Here is a 23,111-nt window from a genome sequence, read left to right on the forward strand (position 1 = left end):
CCCCTCCACATTTAGAAACAACGTGCGCTTAACAGTATTTAGCTGAATATACATTTCCACGTGATAAGCCACTTCGTTGACCTATCATTCGTGGACAGGTCGCTTATGAAAAAGACTTATATAGCTCAGGGGGCCTGACCTGGTAAAATAAAAATAGTTGAGTTTTTGTTTAGTGCCGTATCAGCTGACCTTTGCAGCAGCTGTGTTCTGCTCGAGGCTTTTCACTGACAATCCCTCGGTCGATCCCTCCTGGCTCAGAGAGACACCGATGCCTCCACTCTCCTCCTGCAGCAAGGGTGCAGCAAATTGTTTAAAACAGCACGATAACAACAATGGGCACCACTCAGAGACAGTGACGTCACCCGCAGCTCCTGTGTCAGCCTAGGTGAACTTTTGAGGCTACGTGAAGTGTTTCCAAGGCTCGCCGGAAAGAGGTTATGGGACAGACCCAGGAGTTAAGGGTCGGCTGACTGAGATGACAGGCAGATGCAGCACCACCTGTGATTCCCACTGTTCCAAGTTGGTTGCCGGAGGGCGGCTGCCACCAACTGCCCAGTGGTGTATATAATAAAAGAAAAAAAATCCCCCGTATAGCCTTAACAGACTGTAGGGGTAAGTGCTGTTAGCGAGCACCTATAATGGCCGGAACGGTACACGAGGGGGTGGGTGGCTAGCACCACGCCCGACCGCCTTTGTCTCCCCAGTGACGATGTTTACACACTGCACCATGTACTCATTTGAGGCTGAGTCGACCTAGGGGAGGCCCGGCACCGGTTCTGATAATCGTCACTGGTGTTGGCCGTGAGCAGGAATCGAACCCGGGTCGTCGGGTTTATAGCGCAGCGTGCTAACCACTACACTACGGCTCCACACAATACACACACCAACACGTGCACACACTGACAAAGACAAAGATCCTCCGTATAGCCTTAGGGGCAAGTGCTGGTAGAGAGCACCTATGAAGGCCAGCACGGCACATGAAGGGGTGGGGGTGGCCAACACACACACACACACATTGCTCGTGCATAAACATTTTCAACTTTGGGTGGATAGCATAACATTTTTTTTTACTAAATAACCCTGCACATCACCGATGCGATTAGCGACATTGACAACGGCTGCACACTCACCTTAGTCACAACGACATCGTGCACGTCTGGGAAGGAGGAGAAGTCCCCTTTGGGTCGTAGGGGTGCCTGGCCTGAGGAGGCTGCCGAGCTGTGGCTCTGATAAGAGAGAGAGAGGGCAGACAGAGAAGGGAAATGCCACGGGCGAGAGAGATGGTGACGCCAGGCGATTGTAGCCCAACACGTAGCAACTGAGAGAGAGAGATGGTGACGCCAGGCGACTGTAGCCCAACACGTAGCAACTGAGAGAGAGAGATGGTGACGCCAGGCGACTGTAGCCCAACACGTAGCAACTGAGAGAGAGAGTTGGCTCAGTGGCAATTCCTCCTGTTTGATAATACTTCTCTTGTCCGTATGCATCTGTGCAGATAGGTTTTTGTTTTGCGGTTAAGCCATAGTCCCCACATACTGCTCGTATCAATGCGGATAAGAGGAGCGGCGACCCACTGCTCTGTAGAGTAACATTCGTAGAAACGCTTGTTACAATATGAACAGCGCATTGAAAACGCGTACTATTTTATGTACTTTTTATAAAGTGTGTTCACAAATCCACACTGAGAAACACGATGATTGACAGAGGGGTGTAAATTATTTTTTCGATAGTGTATTTAAATAGAGGTACTGCAGGTAAGTAGTTTTCAGTTATAAAGGCATAGCTTAACAAGACAACACTTGCCACCATCCTTCAAACCCATTGGTGAAAAAGAACCAAGTTTTTGTTTACATTATCATGTAATGTTTACGCGAGAGCTGGGGCCTTATGGGACCCCGGGGTCCCGCCATAAGGTGAATTTGTTATCCACTCAATTGTCTGTTTAGAAGTAGAGGAGCTCTCGTCCGTTCCTCCTTTAAAGGAGAGGGAAGACAGCAGCAGCAGCAGCAGCGGAGGATTGTTTATGAAGCGCGTCCACGGTTTGGGATACGTGGCCGCACCACTCGCATGCCGCCTAATCTTTGATGCGCCATTTGCGCATCAGGTGACCGCATCAGGTGACCGCATCGGCCCATTCGCTTCATGGTTGACCTCTCGGGATTCAACCTTCCACGCCGCCAATGGTCGACCGACTTTAATGAGGGCGATATCGGCAAGTAAAATAAAGATCTCGTGATTGGTCATCATCATCCATCCATCATCATCATCCAGTGCGGTGGTTCTAAACCTCTGGGCCGAGGAACCCATGGTGCTCTGCAAGGCAGCGGGGGAAGCGGTCCATGGAACTGTTGCAGATAACATTTTTTTCACAAAACACCGGATTTATCTTGTTGCGTGAAAGTTCACCAACACCTACCTCTATTGAGAGTTGGCAATGATCCACGGGTTCAGCACGGTTAGGAATCCATAATAGTTTTTTTGGGTTAGATCACGATGATAGAAATGTGTAGTTGAACTCGCCACCACCTGGCACAACCCATTAGTAAGGTTTGTAACGTAAACAAAACATGCCAACGTTACTAGTTCAGCACACCGTTGTGTTGGAGAGTAAACCCACAACATTTACAATTCGAGTACGACGTTTCGCCAATATTATGGATAGTATTGTTTGCGAAAGCCTACGTGTTAAACTGATGGTTAGGAATCACTGATTATTTGATTTGTTCATCAACTGCTGGATGAAGGCCTCCCCTCCCCGAACCCGTGCCGTCACAACCACCCCCCCAATCCCCATGAATGTCAACATACTAAGGTGGTTTTGCATTAAGATGCTCTAAGAATCAATATTTGAATTCCTGTGCGAGTTATACACGGCACTATTCAATTATTCATCCTGGAGAGTGGCGATGTAGCGGTTCGCAAACTGTGCTCCGAAACCGCTGAAGCGAGGTTCGGTTCCCTGACCACAGCTCACGTCGTTCACAAACGACGGATGAACCGGTCAAGTAAGCAGCCCAACGCCCTTCCACCCCCTCCGTCAGCAACCCACACCGACCATCGCGGGGGGGGGGGGGGCGAAGCACGGCCTAACAACCCGCACAACCGCCACGGTATCATTGTATGCATGTTGAACTTCTTTCGCACCGTACGGAGCCAACCGTGCTAATCAGAGGTGCCATCATCCAGCAGATGATTGAGTGGAGGCTGTATTCCCCCCCACCCCAGCCCCGCCTCACCGCCCTACTATAAGTCAGCCTGTGGATGAGCATCAGATACCGGTTAAAAAAGCGACAGTGGTGTGAGACTAAGCCGCTGACCTATTTAAAAGGGAGCGAGCGCGCATGTGCAACAGAGCAACAGAGCGAGCGGGCAAAAAAAAATGTCAGGGTCATCGTTCAAAACGCCTGCATTTAGTGTGGGGGGGGGGAGGGTGGTGGGGGGGCACAGGGGAGAGGGGAGGGGGTGTGCGCGGGGGGGGGGAGACCGGGCACAAGAACGACCAAGTGCAATCCGGAGCAATCTCGAGGAAAACCTCACCTCGAGTGATCTCGCCCCGGAGTGAGCGCTGGACGGGGCGGAGATGGAGATGGGAAGGGGGCTCCGGATGGGAGGCACGGCCATCTGGTTGAGGGCATCCTTGTTCCTGCAGCAGGAGGGCGCGAGGACATGAGCGCACATCGTCGACAGCGGGGTTTCCAACCGCGCTCTTTCCCCCGCTCCAGCTCGGGCAGGAGCCGCGTGAATAATAGATGCACATGTGATTTATTGGGTTTCGGTGAAGGTGATAAAAAAAAGAAACGGCTCGAGGCTCCGGCGAGTAACGACGGACGGGCTCCCGGAACGAGAGCGAGTTGGGGCGCTGGGACGCTGTGCAAGCCGCTAGGATGTCCATTGCATGTGGGTTTTTTTTTTCAAAGGCCAATTTGTGCCGCTCGGTTGCTTTGTGTACTGTATGCGGGGGCTGTTTTACAACGGCCGTCACATGCTTTCGAGAGCGCAAGCTCAGCTGTCACGGGTCATTTTTTTGCAGAGACATTTGGGTGGCATAGCGCGCGTACGCTCGCGTAAGCAAACGTCACGAGGCCTTGGATTCGATTCACACGGCGTGGTTTCTGTTCGCCAACGAGAACCAATACGGATTACAAAAGCACGCGTCTTACGCGCACGTTAGAACCCTGTAGGAAAACACAGGTGGCTACGGCATGGCTCTACTGCAACGGATTTTGGAACGTATCTGCGCAGAAACTTTTCAGTGTTGTCGCCAGTTTGCTACACGGTACACAGATGCGGCAAAACATCTCATTGTAGGACGCTCTGACAGAATGAGCCTCGGGGACTCTTTGGCGAGGCTTTTCTCGATAAATAAAAACCACTTGGATGAATATCATATCTAAAAAAGCAAACATCGCAAAATGCTACAATTACTGTTACAAGGGCCATTTATTCCGGCTCCGTTCCCATGACAGACCAAGGCTCCCACCAAGGCCGTGCGGGAAAAGCGCGTGGCTTAGTTTGGCGCCAGCTACGTGAATACAGTGCCTGTAAAAACAGCGGCGCTGCGCCTCTCTCAATAAAACTAACGCGGAACCGCTTGCGCGCTCCGAGATTCAGCGGTGAACAGGACACCCTGCAACTCGGAGACGTCTCGGAACGGGAAAGGGTTAAGTTGCACGCAGCAGCCTAACAACGCATTCAGTCGTTGAACACAACCGCGTGACGCGCGCACACGGCCAAGTTAGTCTAAACAGGTGGCTTTCAGTCGCACGCACGCACACACGCTCTCGCACAATTGCTCACATGCGGCCTGAAATAATTTCACGCGTGAAAAACGTTGCATTTTTCTTTTTTTACAATGTGATTTTGGGGCGTGCGTGCGCGCGCATACGCCCAAAAACAAAAATGTGTGTAGCCTTAACTGACTGTTGGGATAAGTACTGTTAGCTAGCACCTATGAAGGCCGGCACGGCATACAAGGGGGTGGCCAGCACCACACACGGCCGCCTACACACCGCACCAGGTACTCATTTGAGGCTGAGTCGACCTAGGGGAGGCCCGGCACCGGTTCTGATATTCGTCACTGGTGTTGGCCGTGAGCGGAGATCGAACCCGGGTCGGCGGGTATATAGCGCAGCGTGCTAACCGCTACACTACGGCTCCACACAATACACACACCAACACGTGCACACACTGACAAAGACAAAGATCCTCCGTATAGCCTTAGGGGCAAGTGCTGGTAGAGAGCACCTATGCAGGCCAGCACGGCACATGAAGGGGTGAGGGTGGCCAACACACACACACACACATTGCTCGTGCATAAACATTTTCAACTACACACCGCACCAGGTACTCATTTGAGGGTGAGTCGACCCCGGATGAGTTTAGATAATTGTCACTGGTGTTGGCCGTGAGTGGGAATCAAACTCAGGTCGCAGGGTCCATAGCGCAGTGAGCTAACCACTACACTACCGCTCCCCCCCTCACGCGTGCACGCATGCACAGCGTGGGAAGCTGATTTCAATTTCGTGACAAAACGTTTGGTGGTTGCAGGCAAGCCGTCTCCAGTTGGGTGTGAACGCGAGCGCAAGCGAACGGACGAACGAACGAACGAACGCATGTCGTTCGTGGGAGGCGGTTCTGGGAGGGCGACGCACGGAGGAGGGAGGAGGCCATGTCTTGCATCCATTTCCTGCCGGCCACCTTCTGTGCGATGGCAAACCAGGAAGCGAGCAGGCACCTTGGAAATTGAAAATTGACCACGGAGAAACGCACCGGCTCAATCGCTCTCTCTCTCTCTCTCACCCCCCATTGTCACTCGAACCCAGGCACTACAAGCAAGAGCAAATGTAAGTCGACCTCCGTTCTGTCTCACAAATGTGAACATATTTTTGGTTATATAAAGTGGGATTTGTTTTAACAAGCAAACTCTGGACCGGTTTCCAACTTTCTGGGTCTCAATAGCAGTCGGGTTTGCAAAAATAGTTTTTTTGAGTTTTCAGATGTTACTTCTAAGAGCATTCCATCTAAATTATGGGGCCCTGTTAATTGCAAAGAAGCTAAATTGTATGCAAACTACCTGCACCCAACTACTTAACCCGACTTCAAACATCATCCCCCAGCCAAAGCAAAAAAACAAACCGCGGGATTTAATTTAATTAGCAGCTAGCGTGCAGACAGCTCCATGGAATGGGCTGCGTATGATTGACGGCGTCAGAAAAATGACAGCTGCTTTAACATCTCAAAAAAACCCATTGTGAGCATGTCGATCCGGGTGGAAGCGACAATATAAAATCGTTAAGGAAACATGTCGACACTTTCACAAAAGCCGGGCTTTGTTTTATTTTCCCCCTCTCTCAATTAACGAGGCTGTCAAATTTGCAGACCCGCAGCTCTTTCCTCGTGCCTTGCTGCGTGTGCGCCGACACAAAGCACTCGGGGGCTCCTTCACCGTGAGCGCGGCCCGTAATTTTACACGCTAATTGCACGCGACGCTGCGCGGCCACGGTAACGCGCACACGATTCCACGCGCAGCACAAACGACCTCGGTGGACGCTCGCACGCGGCGAAGGTACGTACCCGCCCGCGCAGCAGAACGTGGAGAGCAGAAACATTGCCGATCGGATTCTGAAACGTCGATTTTTTTTTATTGCTTACTTGCTACGAGCCACCCCGCTCCTCCTCCTCCTCCTCAAAAATGGAGCGTCTTCATTTTTACTGCTTTGGTTTATTTCGCGGGGAAAAAAAACGACGGCAGAAATCACGCGAAACACATGCCCTGAAATTAACGTGGCAGGCCCGAGAATGATCCTTGAATACGGTTTAAACCGCACGATCGCCGGCACCAGTCAGGCTTCCCCGCCGTTCCCCGACGATGGCACGATTTGCGTGGTTTTTGTTCCCCCCCCCCACTATCAGATGACGGCGAGCAAAAGGCTGCTCCCGCTCAGACGCACGCGGGTTCTTTTGCCTGCAGGGGAAGAGCGCAGCGCGGAGACAACCGGCTTCCAAAGCGCCACTCGATAAATTAAATCTCAAAGAGTGCTGCTCGTCTGAGCACACCCTTCGCGGGAAGCTGGTGACGTCAAGCCGAGATGATATGATAATGCACTTTCCCCCCCCCCACCCCGCAGCTCTAATGCACGTAAATATTAAGGGAGGTTTAACCCGTTTTTCTCTGTGTGCGGTGGGTTGCTGCAGCTGTTGGTGCGGGCCAATTTTCGCGTGAACCTGTCGTCAGGTCTTTTCGAAGCGAGGTCACAATTTTAAGCGTCAACCAAAAATGCGCGTCCTTCATTGAAGACGGGCTCTCCAGATGGTCCGTAATGAGTTTCCTTTTTTTTTCTCCCGGCTCCAATATTGAAATTTAATTGAAAAATAACTGCAGATGTTTTTTTTTTACAAGTGTGCGTGCATGTGTGCGGCTGTGCGTGGACGCATAATTATTGCGCAGAGTGTCTCTTGGGCAGCACCTCAAAAACTCAACTTCACAGATGGCGCGGTGACAACTTGACACCGCCGCAACTTCACGTTCCATCGCGTCAACGGCACGTCGCACAGATGGTGATTTCATGTCCGGCGCGCACCAGACCCCTTTTTACAACCGCAAATCCGTTGCAACTGCTAATCACACTTTCTTCAGATTGTGCTACAGCACTGAGACTAAAGGGACACAGAAGAGATTGCAATCTGCCACTGTCTTATACAGAAGAGAGAGAGATCTCCGAGAGGAGAGCATCAGTGTTTCCTCTTTAAGTCTGATAAACACCGGGCTGGAGAGGCACCCAGCTGTCCGCTTCCGGCACGCACAGCAGGCGAAATCCAATTTTGTTTTTCGTTTTTCGGAAAGGCAGTAGAAGATGTGGCAGAGGCGGAAAAAGGAGGTGGTGGCAGGGGCTTGCACAATTTGGAAGCCACCCACCTAGGATCGTGGAACGAGGGCAGATGGCGAGATGTTAACTACCTGGCCTGGTACAGGAGGTTGTGGGTTCGATCCCGGCCCTAATGCCTGTATATTTGGAGTTTGCATGTTTTAGAATCAACATCAGGCGTTTAGAGTATTTGGCTGCTATAAATTGCCACGTGATGATAAGCCACTTCGTTGAGCTATCGTTTGTGGCCAGGTTGCTTCTGAAAAAGAACTACATAGCTCAGTGGGCCTTAGCTGCTAGAATAACATTAGTTAAAATAGTTTTACATGCTTGGAATAGGCACTGTGAGAGGGAACGTGGAACTCGGAGTCAGGGAACACACGTAAGAGATTGCGCCGACCGTCAAGAGATGGGAAAGTGAGCTGCGCGAGGACTCGTCATGGCTGGGAGGGGATGACCGTCACCGATCGAAACTTAACGGCGGAGTGGAAACTGAAGGGGGTACCGCGTGACGAGAGCACATCCGCCGCGGAGATGGAGCAGATTAAAAAATCGGCTAGTGCGCAGGTTCTAGATGGCCTATTTGCATTTCGACAATAGTGAGGCATGGTGGTGGTGGTGGCTTTGGGGAAGCCTTCATCCAACAGTGGATTGATCCTAGATATGACGATGAGTATGATGATGATGATGATGCCAACAGGATGAATAAGCCTCCTGTAGGGCGGTAGTTCCACAGCGTGGCTACTTCTCACTTCTCCGCCAGCCGCCAACCACTACACCGTGACATTTTGATTTTCCAATATATATTCATACATGTATTAACAATTCTGTTATTAATATTTAATGAAGCCTCTAATTTTACCCAAAAAAGCTCTTATTCTGAAAGTTCAAACAGAATTCATGCCTATTCTTTCCAAAAAAGTTGTCGTAATTTTATTTTAATCCAGCCGAATATAACGCCATGTGAGATATCAGGCAGTGTAGCGGTGGTTTCCAAATGTGCGATTCTCAGACCTCTGGTGGTTTCGATTGCACGGTTGGCCGGCGAATATTGTTTGAGGGGTGACTTTGGTCCGTGGGCACAGGAAGGTTGGAAACCACTAGTGTAGGTGAGACGTTTGGAGATGTTAACTACCTGGCGTCGTATACAGGAAGTTGTGGGTTCGATCCCAACCCTGATGCCTGTATATTTGGAGTTTGCATGTTCTCCCCGTGACCATGTGGATTTTATTCTGGGTCCTCATTTAGAATCAACGTGCATTTAGTAGTACAGTAAAACAAACTTTGGATTGCGAGCATAATTCGTTCCGGAAACGTGTTTGTAATCCAAAGCACTCGTACATCAGTTGTGATCACGTGACGCTCGGCAGACAAAGCGTATACACGCACTACTCGTATTGCAAGAGCTCGCTCGTTAATCTAATTCATATTTATTAAAAAAATTTGCTCGTCTTGCAAAACACTCGCAGACCAAGTTACTCGCAATCCAAGGTTTTACTGTGTTTGGTTGCTATAAATGTCCACGTGGTAAGCCACTTCGTTGAGCTATCATTTTTGATAGCCAGGTCGCTTCTGAAAAAGAGCTGTGTGCAGCTCAGAGAGCCTTACCTGGGGTAAAGCGAAACAATAATTGTTTAGTTTCGGTTGAAGGAACGTAAAAATCGTGTACAAATTGAGGATGCAGCGGATGTTTGGGGAGTCGATGCGAAAACAGGCGGAAGCAATGGAGACCTCAGGGAAGGGAGGAGTCAAAGGATTTCCTGTTGCATATCAGTCAGTTATATTTTTAAAATCCAACTGTAGCCATCACACAAACACACATACATTCAACAACAAAAATCGACCCCCGCCCCCATTTGGAATGCTGTTGGCAAGCACGTATGAATGCCGGCATGACATGTGACCGATTGACGTGGTCAACACCGGCGTCTAGACCCCCTTGGTCTCCCCAGTACTCATTTAAGGCCGAGTCGACCTAGGCGAGGCCCAGCACCAGTTATTACATGACTCGCTACTGATGCTCACCATTGGCAGGAATCGAACATGAGCTTCCGGGTTCATATATATACATCTACGAGCTTTACGATCTGGCTTCGCCCGGGACTTGGATTCACCACGCCCGGCCGCCTTTGTCTCCCCAGTGGCGATGTTCACACAGCACACCAGTTACTTGTTTGAGGCTGAGTCGACCTAGGGAAGGCCCAGGAGCGGTTAAAATAATCGTCACTGGTGGTGGCCATGAGCGGGAATCGAACTCGGGTCGCCGGGTTCGTAGCGCGCGCGCTAACCGCTACACTACAATGCGTGACGCTTCCACATGCGCGGGTCACATGACAGATGTGACGTCACAGCTCACTTGCCGTGCAAAAAATATATGCATTATTGAGCTCCCCCCCCCCCCAAAAAAAAAAAAGTGTATTTTTATAATTTTTGCATGGTGTACAGTTTGGAAAGTACCCACATGGCAAATTTAAAGTTTGTTGCATGTCGGGAAGTACGCTAAACATTTTGAACAGACACACATAATCACAACTTTGTTCTTCCATTTTGGAACACTTTTCACACAACGCGGGATGCGCGCCGATGTAAGGCGGAGCGTGCCGCTGTAATGCGGGGCGTGCGCCGTTACAACGCGGTTTTTAAACGGTCAACGACGAACTACTTTCTTGAGCTCCGCAGCTGAGCGGTACAGCGATTCAGTATGTGGAACGATACATTAACGCGAAGGCGTACCCTCAGTTTTCTGTCCCGCCATCTCGCTGTGTGCGCGTACATCGTATCTCGGCAAACTTTATCGTCATTACATTATTTATGGGGAAATTCTTTCCACTTTACGTGTTTTTCGCTTAACGCGGCATTCAGGAAGGCACCTACCACATTAAACGAGTATGTATGTGTATGCATGTTGAACTTCTTTCGCACCGTACATAGATAACAGTGCTACTAAGGCAATGACAAAGATTCCCCACCCCCGCCCCCCAGCATGTAGCCATGTTGCGGTAAACGTTATTCCACAAGCACGCACAGACAGCACTCAGGCTTAGGATGCAATCGGTGTAAAGCCAAAGCCTGCGCCATATGCTGGGCAGCTTTAAATAGTTCGTTAGGTTCACTGAAAGAACACGACGCTCACCGAAGAAGGACCACTTTCACTTTGGACGGCGTGCCTTTGATGATGGCCGACGCGTTCTGGTGGCTTCTGCCATGCAAGATCTGCCCGTTAATCTGTAACGAGACGAACAAAATGACGAGCAAAATCGAGCGGCGCGAGGTTTGTTGTCGCTCGCCAACGAGCTGAACGCGGTGCCGACAGAAATCACTCACCAACAGGAAATGTAAATATTATGAATTGAAAAGTAGCCCTGTAATGGTGCTTATGATGGGTAATGGGTTCCATTAGTGCTGTACACGTTGCCACTGCCAAGTGGCTGTGATGGAACGTCAAAACTATCCATGCACGTATAAAATAAAGACTACAGTGTTACAGTTTCATATTACAGTTTCCATCTCGGTGTCTTCCTCTCTCTCTCTCTCGCTGAATACGGGAATGTTTCACTTTGCGTGCAATAGTAGATCGATGTAATTTGGCTGTTTAGATAACAGCATGACCGCTTGTATTTTTAGAGCGGTCCTGGTTTTATCCAACAGCTAATGCCGTGAACATTTTTTTGTAAACCTAAAGGCCCTGTAAAGAAATGTTAATATTAGTGACGACAATAATCATACCGTGATTTTTGTGCGACTAATGCCAGTGGCGAGTGATGTCCATGAACATTCTTTGGTCCCTTCCCACCGATGCTACACTGGCCGGTGTGAATCCGGCGTCGGTGAAACAAAAAAAAAACCTCAACAATCAATACGGTGTGGGGGGGCAGGCGTTGTTCCAGCAGTGGCATTGCAAAGTGCCCTCAATTCCTATCATTTGTCTTCTGATTGTGACTAATTTCACATCGAGTACAATGACCCGATCATACAAGCGTCCCGGGCAGAACAACCTGCATAAATTACAGGGTACATTCTTGAAGCACTGCTGTGAATGTCACTTGGTAATTATGTCGAAGTAGAATGACAAAATACGCCACAAAGCCACAAAAAACACGTTGCTTGCCAGGACAGAACATTGTTCCGCAAAGGCCGACAAAGCACTCAATCCGCACGGCAGATGCACCCAAAACGGAATCCCACGTCGACGAGTGGCCAAGAGAACCGTGGAGGCCCCTCCGTCGACCGCTTCAGAGCGGGACGTAAAAGACGACCCCCCCCCACCCCCTCACGGCGCGGTTACCGTGGCCACCCGAAACCGCACGACGGGTGACGTCGCGAAGAGCCGCATCGTTCTGCTACGGCCGCTCCCCGGCGGGCTGGACAGCGTGAGCCGCCATACTAGGGGGCCAGGAGATGTTAACTCCCTCGCCTGGTATGCAGGAGGTCGTGGATGCGATCCCCGACCCTGACGCCTGCTGTACATTTGGAGTTTGCGTGTCTCTCTCCCCGTGGGCGCGTGGATTTTTCTCCGGGTCCTCCAGTTTTAACCTCCGCATTTAGATCCACGCGTTAGGATTATTTGGCTGCTATAAATTTCCACGTGAAAACCCACTTCATTGGGCTATCAATTGTGACCAGGTTGCATCTATAAAAAGAGCTTCATAGCTCACTGGATCTTATCTGGTAAAAAAAAACAATTATTTGTTATTTCCGAAGCTATCATCGCACGGCTCGCAAACCCAAACCCGGGTGTACATTTCACACAAACTTTCCCTGCGGTAGAAGAAGAAGATCATCGGTGAGTTGCCCCGACAGAACCAGCAAGAGGTACATATCAGAGGAGAGGCCACTTAGGGAGGGGTGGTGGGGGGGGTGCAGAAAGTGCAGACTGGGGCACCGCAGACGCGTTTTGATTGCTCGTGGGAGGATGCGAAAGCCTTGCGCGCGTAAGTGCGCGGGCGTGCGCTCGCCCTCAAACGGCCCCGTGAGCAGAATTCCTCCTCTCCACCCCTCCACCCCTCCACCCTCCACCCCTCCACCTTCCACCCGACACTCTCCTAACCCTCTCCTGCTCATCATGGGACTTGCCGTGTAAATGTACGGGCTATGTAGTCAACCCGTTTGCCGGATGAGTCTCATGATGTAGCTGCTCACACAGAGCTATAAATGCCCTGATAGTGGCATTGTCTTTCGTGCTGTTCGCCTTTGGGCGTCCTCTGGTCTAACACTTTGAGACTAGGCTCAAAAGAAAGCTGTCTCTGGTGAGGACCAATCCGTTCTGCTGCGCCCAGAGCATATTTTTTGTTTGCATCTTCACCACAAGTACGTGTGGTTAATGCAAACATGATGCCTTGCAAAAGGTTTCTGTTTGGTGTTTTAACATGTTAACGTCTGTTTTATTGCCAGAAACGTTAAAACCTACTCTCCATACTCTCCTGCTCGCTGCGCTCCCCTGCTGTTCTTCCGAGTAAATGTCCGGGCCATGCAGTCAACCCGTTGCCGGATGAGGGCCTCGCAATGCTACATGGGTCATGGGGGGGGGGCGTGGTTTGTATGACCAAACCTCACCGGGCTGCTCAGTGCGGATTGGTGAATTCCGGCGGTACTGTAGAGGTGGGAGAACAGAAGTACAGCGCAACAATGTAGGGCTTTGCTGTACTGCAGTCTTCACCGTACTGCCTGTGACGACCTGTCGTGCATGGTGGTCACCCATCCAAGCATTATCCAGGCTCAGCTGCGCCCATCTTCGGAGGTCTGATGAGATCGGGCGAAACCCGGCCGATTTTGTCAGATGCATTCCGCAGTGAGCTCCCCCGCTAATCTGGGAATGCCTCGCCGATTTGAAAAATAATTCGGTTTAGTGCCACTGGTTTGAAGAAAGCGTACGTATATAAGAAAAGAGCTTCAATTATTTATTTCTGTCAATGTTGCAAAGTGTAACCGGATGCCTCGCCGAGGTATTTTTAATTTCTTCGAAATATTTGAGTCAACTACCTGGCCTGGTTGCGCTAAAACGGATTAATATTGTCGTGCAAAATAAGGTCTATTGGACTTCTAGACTAATTTTTGCGGATGGTACTACCAGCGTTTAATTACATCTTGTTCATTCATTCATTCTGTTCGTGTCCATGAAACAAACTTCATCACATCAACCAGGATCATTTGCGGGGAGGAGGAGGAGGTGGTGGGGCAGAAACAGGCCCCCCAGCAACGGGACTTGAGTGATCATTGACTGGGCACGGCTCCTTGAGCAGACGACACCGGAGCAGAGGAGCGAGCAAGCATCGTGCGCTCTACACCGGAGAGGCAGATCGTGTTCCGGGCCTGGAGACGCCACAACCGTGGCTCTGGCTACGAGTCGCGTGCCGACTCCCGTCGGCCAGAGACCCGGAAAGTGTTCAGTGAGAATTTAAACGTCGGGTACTATGTTGGGAAATGAGACCCGTTTTATTTTGTCATTCCTTCCGATATTCGGAAGGCACTGGAGCCGTGCACTTTTAAATCATCTAAATTTAAAACTAATTTCTTTAAGGAACTGCTCTTTGTGTTTAGTTGTCCTTCCCCCGCACCTCCGATTCGCACGGTGTGCTACGTACACATAACACATACTTAAGAAACTAGGAGGACTGGTGGAGAACACGGACAAGAGAAGTGTGCTCAATTCAATAAATCATTGGCCTACATCCATGTGCACTTATACAATCGTCCTGGATTTATAAATGTACCAAAACATAACTGTCCTGGGTTCATAAATGTACAGCACTAACATTATTTGCGACATGTGAGGGGTTGTGGGGGGAGTTCGGCATGTATATATGTTGAACTTCTTTCGTGCCGTACACAGCCAACCGTGCTAATCTGAGGTGCGAGGGAGAGACAACAAACTAAACACAAAAAGCAGTTCTAAATTAATAAGCTCTCCATCTACGTTGAAAAGTGCATAGATCCAGTGGGCTTCCTAATATCGGAAGGAAGAGCGTTCCAGACGGCCGCGGAAGCGAATCCAAAAGTGCTCAACGTTGCGACCGTCTTTGTCCGACGGCCAGCTGCTGCTGCTGCAGCTGCTACTGCTGCGGTGACGACCGGCGAGGCATCGCAGTTCATTTGTGGCAAGCTTCGTCCATGCGCAACGAGCACGACATAATAACGCGCGTTCGTTCGGCAACGCGGGAAGCCGATGCGCCTCTGCGAGCGCCGGACAGACGGCACGGCGCGGCACGCATCGCACCTCCAGCAGCTCGTCCCCGATCTGGATCTGTCCGTCGTGGGCCGCCGCGCCGTCCGGGTGGACGCCCACGACGAAGACGCTCATGCGCGAGCGATCCTTGTTGCCCGCGAGGCTGAGGCCCAGGCCCCCGCCGCCGCGGCCCTTCTCCAGATCCAGGGACAGCACCTCGCCCGGCAGGTGGCCGTAGCGCTGCCGCAGCTTGTCTGTGAAGACAAAGGTCAAAGGTGAGTCCCCCCCCGTCCCCCCGTAGACGCTTAACAGATGTTTGGAGCAAGTGCTGTTAACGCGAGAACCAGCGATGGCCGGCAAAGGACGCGAAGGGGTGAGTGACCAGCACCGTCATCTGACCTCCCCAAGTGGCGATTATTACACGCGCGCCACGCACGCACGAAGGCCGAGGTAGGCCCATCGCTACCTGTGTAAGAGTAAGTTTGCTGGGAGCGAGCGCCTGTATGTATTTACGTTGAACTTCTTTCGCACCGTATGTAGCCAACCGTGCTAATCAGAGGGGGGCGAGGCATACGTATAGTGCATGGAGACTGTTGGGAAAAGTGCTGTTTGCGATGACCTATGAAGGCCGGCACGGCGCATGATGGGTGGTGTGGCCAAAACCGACACTTGGCCGCCTTTGTTTTTGTCTCTCCAGTGCTCATGTTTAAACTCGGCATGAGGTACTCATTTAAGGCTGAGTCGACCTAGGGGATGCCCAGGACTGTTTCGGACATAATTCTCCACTGATGTTAGTCATGGCCAGGAACCGAACTCGGGTCGCAGGGATCACGGTGCGTTGCCCTAATTAATTCATGCGTGCACAAAATGAAAAGCTACCCTAAAACGGCAGGGACAGGTGCTGTTAGCAAAGGCCTATCTAGGCCAGCGACTATGCTGTAGCCATTTAAGTCCGAATCTATACACGGGCGCCACAGTAGAACAAGAATGACCCAGGCGGGTGGTTGTAATGCTTGCTTAGCTTGCCTGACTGCCCACTAAGGGAAGAGTGTGCCCCTATGCCGCTCTCTTCAGCATTGGAGACTGTAATGGTCGTTGCTGCATTTTGCCGCCCCTGTGCGCTGTCAGTGCTTGCTCACGAAACACAAACAAGCGGGTGGTGTGGCCATGGTCAAGTGCAAATAAAGATTCCCCGTATAGCATTAACAGACTGTTGGGGCAAGTGCTGTTAGCGAGCACCTATGAAGGCCGGCACGTCACACAAGAGGGTGGGTTGCCAGCACCGTGCCCGACCGGCCTTGTCTCCCCAGATACTCATTTAAGGCTGAGTCAACCTAGGAGAGGCCCAGGACAAGCAAAGCCAAGGGTGTTAAGATAATCGCCACCAGTGTTGGCCGTGAACGGGATTCAAACTCAACGACAAATAACAACACAGCTGGGGACTGATTTCGGCTGGCACCGATGTAGTATTCATATGACAGGCAGAGCTCTACATAAGGGAGTCGCAAGACAGCAGCCTGTAGTCAGGTAAATGTCCCGGCAAAGTGGGCCCCCCCCGTGTGGTTCTGTTCACAATAATAACAGGAGGGTATCTTTCGATTTAAAGCTTTCGTGACTGCAGGGATTCATATTCTTGGTCCTTTCGGTAAAGTCACGTAGAAGGGAAATAATAGAATAATAAAAATAAAACAATAAAATTCACCGACACTTTTTTCAAATGTTCTTGCTGTGGTTTTCACACCTGATGACGATTGCTTGTGTTGCAATGGAAACGTCGTGAGAATTTTATTGTTTTATTTTAATTATTTCCCTTCGCGACATTCTTATCGCGCGCGCAAGGCTATCGCGAAGGAACGCCGCGAGGTTTCACAGACACAGCCCGCAGTAGGTGGCGGACAATGTTGCTTGTGTGTACCGTTCTTTCTTCCTTCGTACGGCTCATGTCAGATGCACAGCATCGACGACAATTTCACATTCAGGTGGTCAAGCCCAGATAACCGCGTCAGGAGCAGCGCAGGGAGTGCAGCGCCACGGCGTCCGCTTCGCGTTTGTGGATCGGGCACTGCGTCGTTAGACGTTGCACGGTATGTTCTGGATGACCGGAACAGTTCAGTAATCTTTCGATTTAAAGCTTTCGTGACTGCAGGGATTCATCTTCTTGGTTCTTTCGGTAAAGTCACGTAGAAGGGAAATAATAAAGTAATAAAAATAAAACATAATAAAATAATTATCATGACGTTTCGGCCACAACGCAAGCAGCCGTCCTCAGGTGGAGAACAGGTCTGTCGGGGAGACAAGGCCGGCACGTCACATTCATTCAGACGCTGTCTCCCCGACAGACCTGGTCTTCACCTGAGGACGGCTGCTTGCGTTGTGGCCGAAACGTCGTGAGAATTATTTTATAATGTTTTATTTATATTATTTTATTATTTCCCTTCTATGTGACTTTACTGAAAGAACCAACAAGATGAGTTCAGTAATCCCGAGTATATTTTTCGGGTAAGTTTCTAAGTTGAGCAACTTTGGACCACGACACCGGTACAACAATGGCCCACTCAAGTTTCAAACGGCGTCAAAGGGGACCTTTAACGCCCACTGCGAAGCAGACGGCCTGTCTTTTGCGGTGAATCCACAAGCAGCGCGGTAATAACCGGGGCGGCCTGCCGGGGTCAAAAACCGCGAACGTTCGGAACAAGCGACGGATCGCGCCACCCAACTCTAGGTCGGCGTCTTTGCAACCAGTGGCATTTTGCACGTGAATAAAACTCTAGATCTCTGTTCTTGTCAGGTTAGAGGTTTTACCTCGAGATTTCTAGTCAGACCAGAGATTTTTACCTCTGGATATCTCGTGCCAGGTCATAGGTATTACCTCTAGATCTATCATGTCAAGTTAGAGGTTTTACCGGCGGAAATATTTGCTTTTGTCAGGTCTCTCTGATGTTTATGTTTAGTCTGTTGTCCTTGCCCCCACACTTCCGATCAGCACAGTTGGCTACGCATGGTGCAAAAGAAGTTCAACACACACACGTACATACATTCCAGCGTGACTGCAAACGTCAGTTCATCCACGTACGTCCGGCACCATGAGATTTAAAGAGCAATTTCTCCATTTTTCTTGGGTCTTTAGGTAAAGTCACGTAGGTAGGTTCAAAGAAAATAACAAAATAACATTATTGAGAAAGGTGAACACATTATATACTATGCCCAAGAAATAAGCCAATTCACAATCATACTAATGATTACCTGCATCATTACAGTGTCCAACATCTAAGTTGGACATCATGGAACTGAACTTCTTCAGTTATTGTTTTCATACACAGTATTGATCGTGCATCTCAATCGCAAGGGACCTGTCAAACTAGGTTTGAACACAATTATAAGGTTCATTAGAGGTTTTTTTGGTTTTGGGTTAGATCACGTAAATAAATGTGTCGTTAAACCCGCCACCACCCAGCACAGCCAATTATTAAGGTTTGTCACGTAAACAGAACGTGCCAAGTCGTTACTAGCACAGCACTAGAACAGCAACACCAGCCTCATCAGGCGACAGCCAGAGTTGTGGATAATTCGAGGGATAAATGTGACGTCATCACTTGTGAGCCAATCAGGTGCCAGGACCAGAGGGGAGGGGGAGGGGCGGTTGGGTAATGTCACCTTTATTTACGCGATCTCACCCAGAAACCATCTATTAAGGATTTCGGTCTCGAACGCCGCCCACGTGTTAAGGCGACTACCGACATGCGAAAACAAAAACAACAACAACAACAAAACCTCGATAAAGACAAGATGGAAATTAAATGCGCGTACGATTCCTTCCGCGGACTCGCAACGTAAAGGGCACGAGAGCGTTTGCGGAGAAAGTGCAGCGGAAGCCGTTGCTCTCATTCGCATTCAACACGCCATCAACAATCGGCCGTGATGCCAAGTCATCCATTCTTAATGCCTGCAAAGGTGAATATATTTTGTTGGAAGCAGCACTATTGCAAAACAGTGGTTGTCAATAAGCACTTTGCTGGGTGTTTGCAGCCCTTGTCGGCAGGGCAGAGGCGGGGTGCAGCAGTGGGAGAGGGATATCCAATCGGAGATGTAAAGCCGAGACGTCACGTTGCTTACATGAATCGTTAAATAATAAACGTGTCTAAAGCCTTCCAATCCAATGCCGCTGAACACATTTGATATGTGCGCCATTCAAAGGAAATGTTATCACAGAGGCGCTGTGTGTCACAGATGGGTATAGTCTGCCAGTATGGGGCGATGTTGATATGCGGTTTTACTCAATTATAGCTACTTTGCAGGTCAATTTTAAACTTTGCCAAACTTGGGCCATGACGCAGGAGCACACGTAGCTTGCTCTTCGATAAAATCAAGTCACGGGGAGGACATTTGACGTTCGTCGCGGATCGGACGTTGCGTGGATGTTTTTGATCAAACCTCGGGGCCTATGTTGGGAAATTAGTCGCGTGCCTACTCCTGTCTCTCAGAGACCCGGAATGTGTTCATTGAGAATCTAAACCTTCGGTACTATGTTGGGAAATCAGACCCGTTTTCTTTTTTTCCTTCCTTCTGATATTCGTAAGCCACTGGGGAGCTATGCACATTTTACATCTAAATTGAAAACTCATTTATTTAAGAAGTGCTCTTTGTGTTTCGTTTGTTGTCCTTCCTCCGCACTTGCGCTTCGCACGGTTGCCTACGTACACTCCGGGGAGGACAACATGGCCAGCAGTATTAAAACGGGGCGGGCGTTGCGTTAGAACTGCAAACCTCAGAACCGAGTGGCAATCGGGGCTTTTCTGCTCGGCAATTACATGGCCCCACACTCCGAACCGCCGATTCCCTTGCATCAATATTCAACTTGCGTTTTTGACAAATTAAATTATTATATTATACATGGCTTGTTTTTTTTTTAGCAGCTGATCAAAGCCCCTGACGGGAATATTCATCTAAATAGAATTTGATGCCGCCGCGGAAATTCTTCTATCAAGGCCACGAATCGTTTGAGAGAGCGAAAAAAAAAATTGCCCCCCCCCCAACCCCCTCGTACATGGTGGAAGCTCGTTATAATAGTGCTTGCCCAAACAGTCTTCTCAGGCTGCATGGTAGCGTATGTCAGAGATCGCGCGTCTCACCTGTTACCCCCATGAAAGTGATTATACAAATCCACGCGTGTAAAGCGAATGAATAATTCATGAAAAAAAAAATTATATCGGAGCCTTTTAAAATATACACTTGAAAGCAAAACAACAACATGTTTTGATGACACCACCAAGAAACTGCAAGACAACAACGGGAACTGAATTCACAAGCCACCCCCCCCCTTCCATCTGCGTTTCACATTTCACTTGAGGTTGTAGTTGTAATAAAACTTGAATACTTTGGCTGCACCCATTGTCGCGATTGCCAATTAGCTCATCGCGGCTTAGGGAAAACATCTGAACGCCCTTGGCTTTACGTGCAAATGAGGTGGCCGGGTGGCACAGAGGTCAGAGTGGGTGACCCAGGACCGTGGAAGACCTGGGTTCGACACCTGTGATTAAACCGGGTTCTCAAGTGCAGCGAATGGATGGTCTCAGCCCGTTCACCAATGACGACACAACGCAACACAACCCACCACATTCGATTTGATTCTGCACTCAATTTGGCGAAATGCCAGCTCTAAGAATTTTACAAAAAAAGATCATTACTTCGTGTGGCAGCGTAAGTGTGAAACTGCTGTGCGCCCCGCCCTCCCCGCCAAGGTCGCTTGAAGGGATCTCCGCGGAAGCTCTGCGATCTTCGCTTCATTTGGGCCTCGAACACAACGAGAGAGAGAGAGACGCGGAGGGGGTGTTTCGCTCATCCCCCTGGCGTGGCGACAGCGCAACGAGCATAACATTGGGGAAGAGGACAAAATAATTGGATGTTTTTATTAAAAATACACGCGACTCCTGTTTAAGGATGAGAGGCCCCCCCCCCAGTGCCCCCCGAAGTTCCTAATCGATTCTCCACCCTGTCGTTCCCGCACCGCTCCCCACCGTTCCCGTACCGCACCCCGTCGTTCCCGCACCATGCCCCGTCGTTCCCCCACCGCGCCCCGCCGTTCCCGCACCACGCCCCGTCGTTCCCCCACCGCTCCCCGTCGTTCCCGCACCGCGCCCCGCCGTTCCCGCACCACACGCTGTCATCCCGATGGAACGCCGGCAAGCGGTTTGACCTTGGCGAACGTTTCCTTTCCAATTCTTTTTTAATGTATAGAGCTCACGAGCGTCTATTTTTCCCCGCTGTGCAATTGAATTTAAAATACGCAAATGGCTGTTTAAATGTGTTGCGCATCACGTAACGCGACGATTGCGTGTTGATGCTCAATTCTCTGATGAGCCGCAATTTATATAATGGATTTAATATCGTTAACAAACGAAAAAAAAGAGACAACTTTGGATAAGCAGGTTACAGGCAGAATTATCACCAACTGTCATAAAGATACTGTGGCAAAGCGGTGATATATGAATTAATGATATAGGCTATTCGTCAATGTACGTGTAGATACTGGAATAAAGCGTGGGCACTCGCACCTCTTCCAAGCTGTCTAGCCAGCATGGAAGAGTAGGCCAAATATCATCTAGAGGGGCTCTCTAGAGCTTTCTTTACCAGAGGCCCGTCTGTTGGCAGTGGTGTGACACCACTACCTTTAACCTTTTTAATACGTTCATCATCATCATCATGATTGTGATCTCTCATGACAGAGTGAGTCAATTTCTCTGCCCTCTCTCTCCTATGAAAAATGGTCATTGTCTGTAAAGCAAGCCGACTATAAGCTTGTCTGTTGTAAGGCAGTGTTCATGACGATGTGGTGACTTTGTCGTCTTAATGTAAACCACTCCACAGTCAGTCATCCATCAATCTGTCAGTCACAGTGTTTGCCGAAATAATGTTTCTCTTTGCCGGGCCCAGTAAGGGCTCACTCTGACCGGAATGAAACGTTGACCGACAATCTCAACGACGAATGACGTTTGCTCATGTGATCTCTGACCTAGGTACAAAAAAAAAACTCTTGGCAATGTCCCACTCATCGCAGAGAGTTGCATGCCGTGCGCTGGACTCACTGCGGTATTGCACTCTATACAAATGCTCCCCCGTGCACCCTACTCGTGGGCAGCTACCGGTTTACGGAAGTAAACGGGTGAGTGGTGCGTGTCTGGTGAGAGTGTGTGTGTGTGGCTAAAGCACAGCAAGTTGGCACAGTAGGGGGCACAGGTGGTGCATCAGCCAGTCATCTCGGTCATCTCAGTCAGTCGACCCGTGACACGTGGGTCTGCCCCGTGACCTCCTGCCAGCGGGCGTTCGACACTTCACGTGGCCTCAAGGTGCACATGGCCTGGCACAAGCGTCGTCGTGACGTCACCGCCACTTAGTGGCGAATGGCGGTTGTTGTTGTTGTGTCCAAATGTCTTCGGGTAGCCGGGGTTGTTATAACTTTCTGACCAGTACAGATTGGACATTTGTGAAAAACAGCTTGAAAGCTCATCGTATTCCTCCAGTATGAACACAGATTCTGATGTAGGCCTGTAATGCAGCACGATTCAATCGACATACATACAAGACTGTGGAGGCAGCGGCGAAGGTTGGTGGATCGCACACAGATGTTGTGAAACTCGCTTACAGCGGGCATCGGAGTGCGATACCCTGGCTCGCCACAAGGCGGAAAAGCGAGTGGACTAATCACAATCTGTTTCCATCTGTACGGGGATAGAGCGATGCACCCGCGCGTGTGTTTTCTTCGGGTTTCCCCGGTTTCTTCCCCAGTTGTATAATAATAATAAACCCAACTCATCATTGCATTGGCTGAAAACATACTTTTAAAGAAATAAGCAAGTAAATAGAAGTGTGAGTGGTGTCAGGTGTCTTGGGTCAGGCAAGGGGGCTGGTGAGCATTGCGTATCTGGTGTATGGTGAGTTTCTGCTAAGTGGTGAATGTGTGCACGATCAATGTCAGATGAATGTCAGGTCACTGGTGAGTATTTGGTGAGTGTCAGGTGGCCGGTGTCTGGTGACGGTAGTGTTGGTGGTCTGGGGTGAGGAGTAGTGGTGCAGCGGTTAGCTCACTG

At 50.0% G+C, this 23,111-nt stretch overlaps 1 protein-coding gene across 3 annotated transcripts in view; it reads right to left on the reverse strand.

The window, feature by feature from the left end:
* The window catches only part of LOC144726670 (multiple PDZ domain protein-like), a 166,489-nt gene that overhangs the window by 35,843 nt on the left and 107,535 nt on the right, over nucleotides 1–23,111 (reverse strand). For all 3 annotated transcript variants that reach the window (XM_078605433.1, XM_078605434.1, XM_078605432.1), the window contains 5 exons: nucleotides 15,079–15,281; nucleotides 10,999–11,090; nucleotides 3,538–3,643; nucleotides 1,131–1,226; nucleotides 190–285 (listed from right to left, as the gene is read on the reverse strand). In XM_078605433.1, coding sequence (XP_078461559.1) covers nucleotides 190–285; nucleotides 1,131–1,226; nucleotides 3,538–3,643; nucleotides 10,999–11,090; nucleotides 15,079–15,281 — 593 coding nt within the window. The remainder of the gene's footprint in view (nucleotides 1–189; nucleotides 286–1,130; nucleotides 1,227–3,537; nucleotides 3,644–10,998; nucleotides 11,091–15,078; nucleotides 15,282–23,111) is intronic.

Source organism: Lampetra planeri, chromosome 24 (assembly GCF_965212315.1).
Source record: "Lampetra planeri chromosome 24, kcLamPlan1.2.h2, whole genome shotgun sequence".
Lineage (NCBI taxonomy): Eukaryota > Metazoa > Chordata > Hyperoartia > Petromyzontiformes > Petromyzontidae > Lampetra > Lampetra planeri.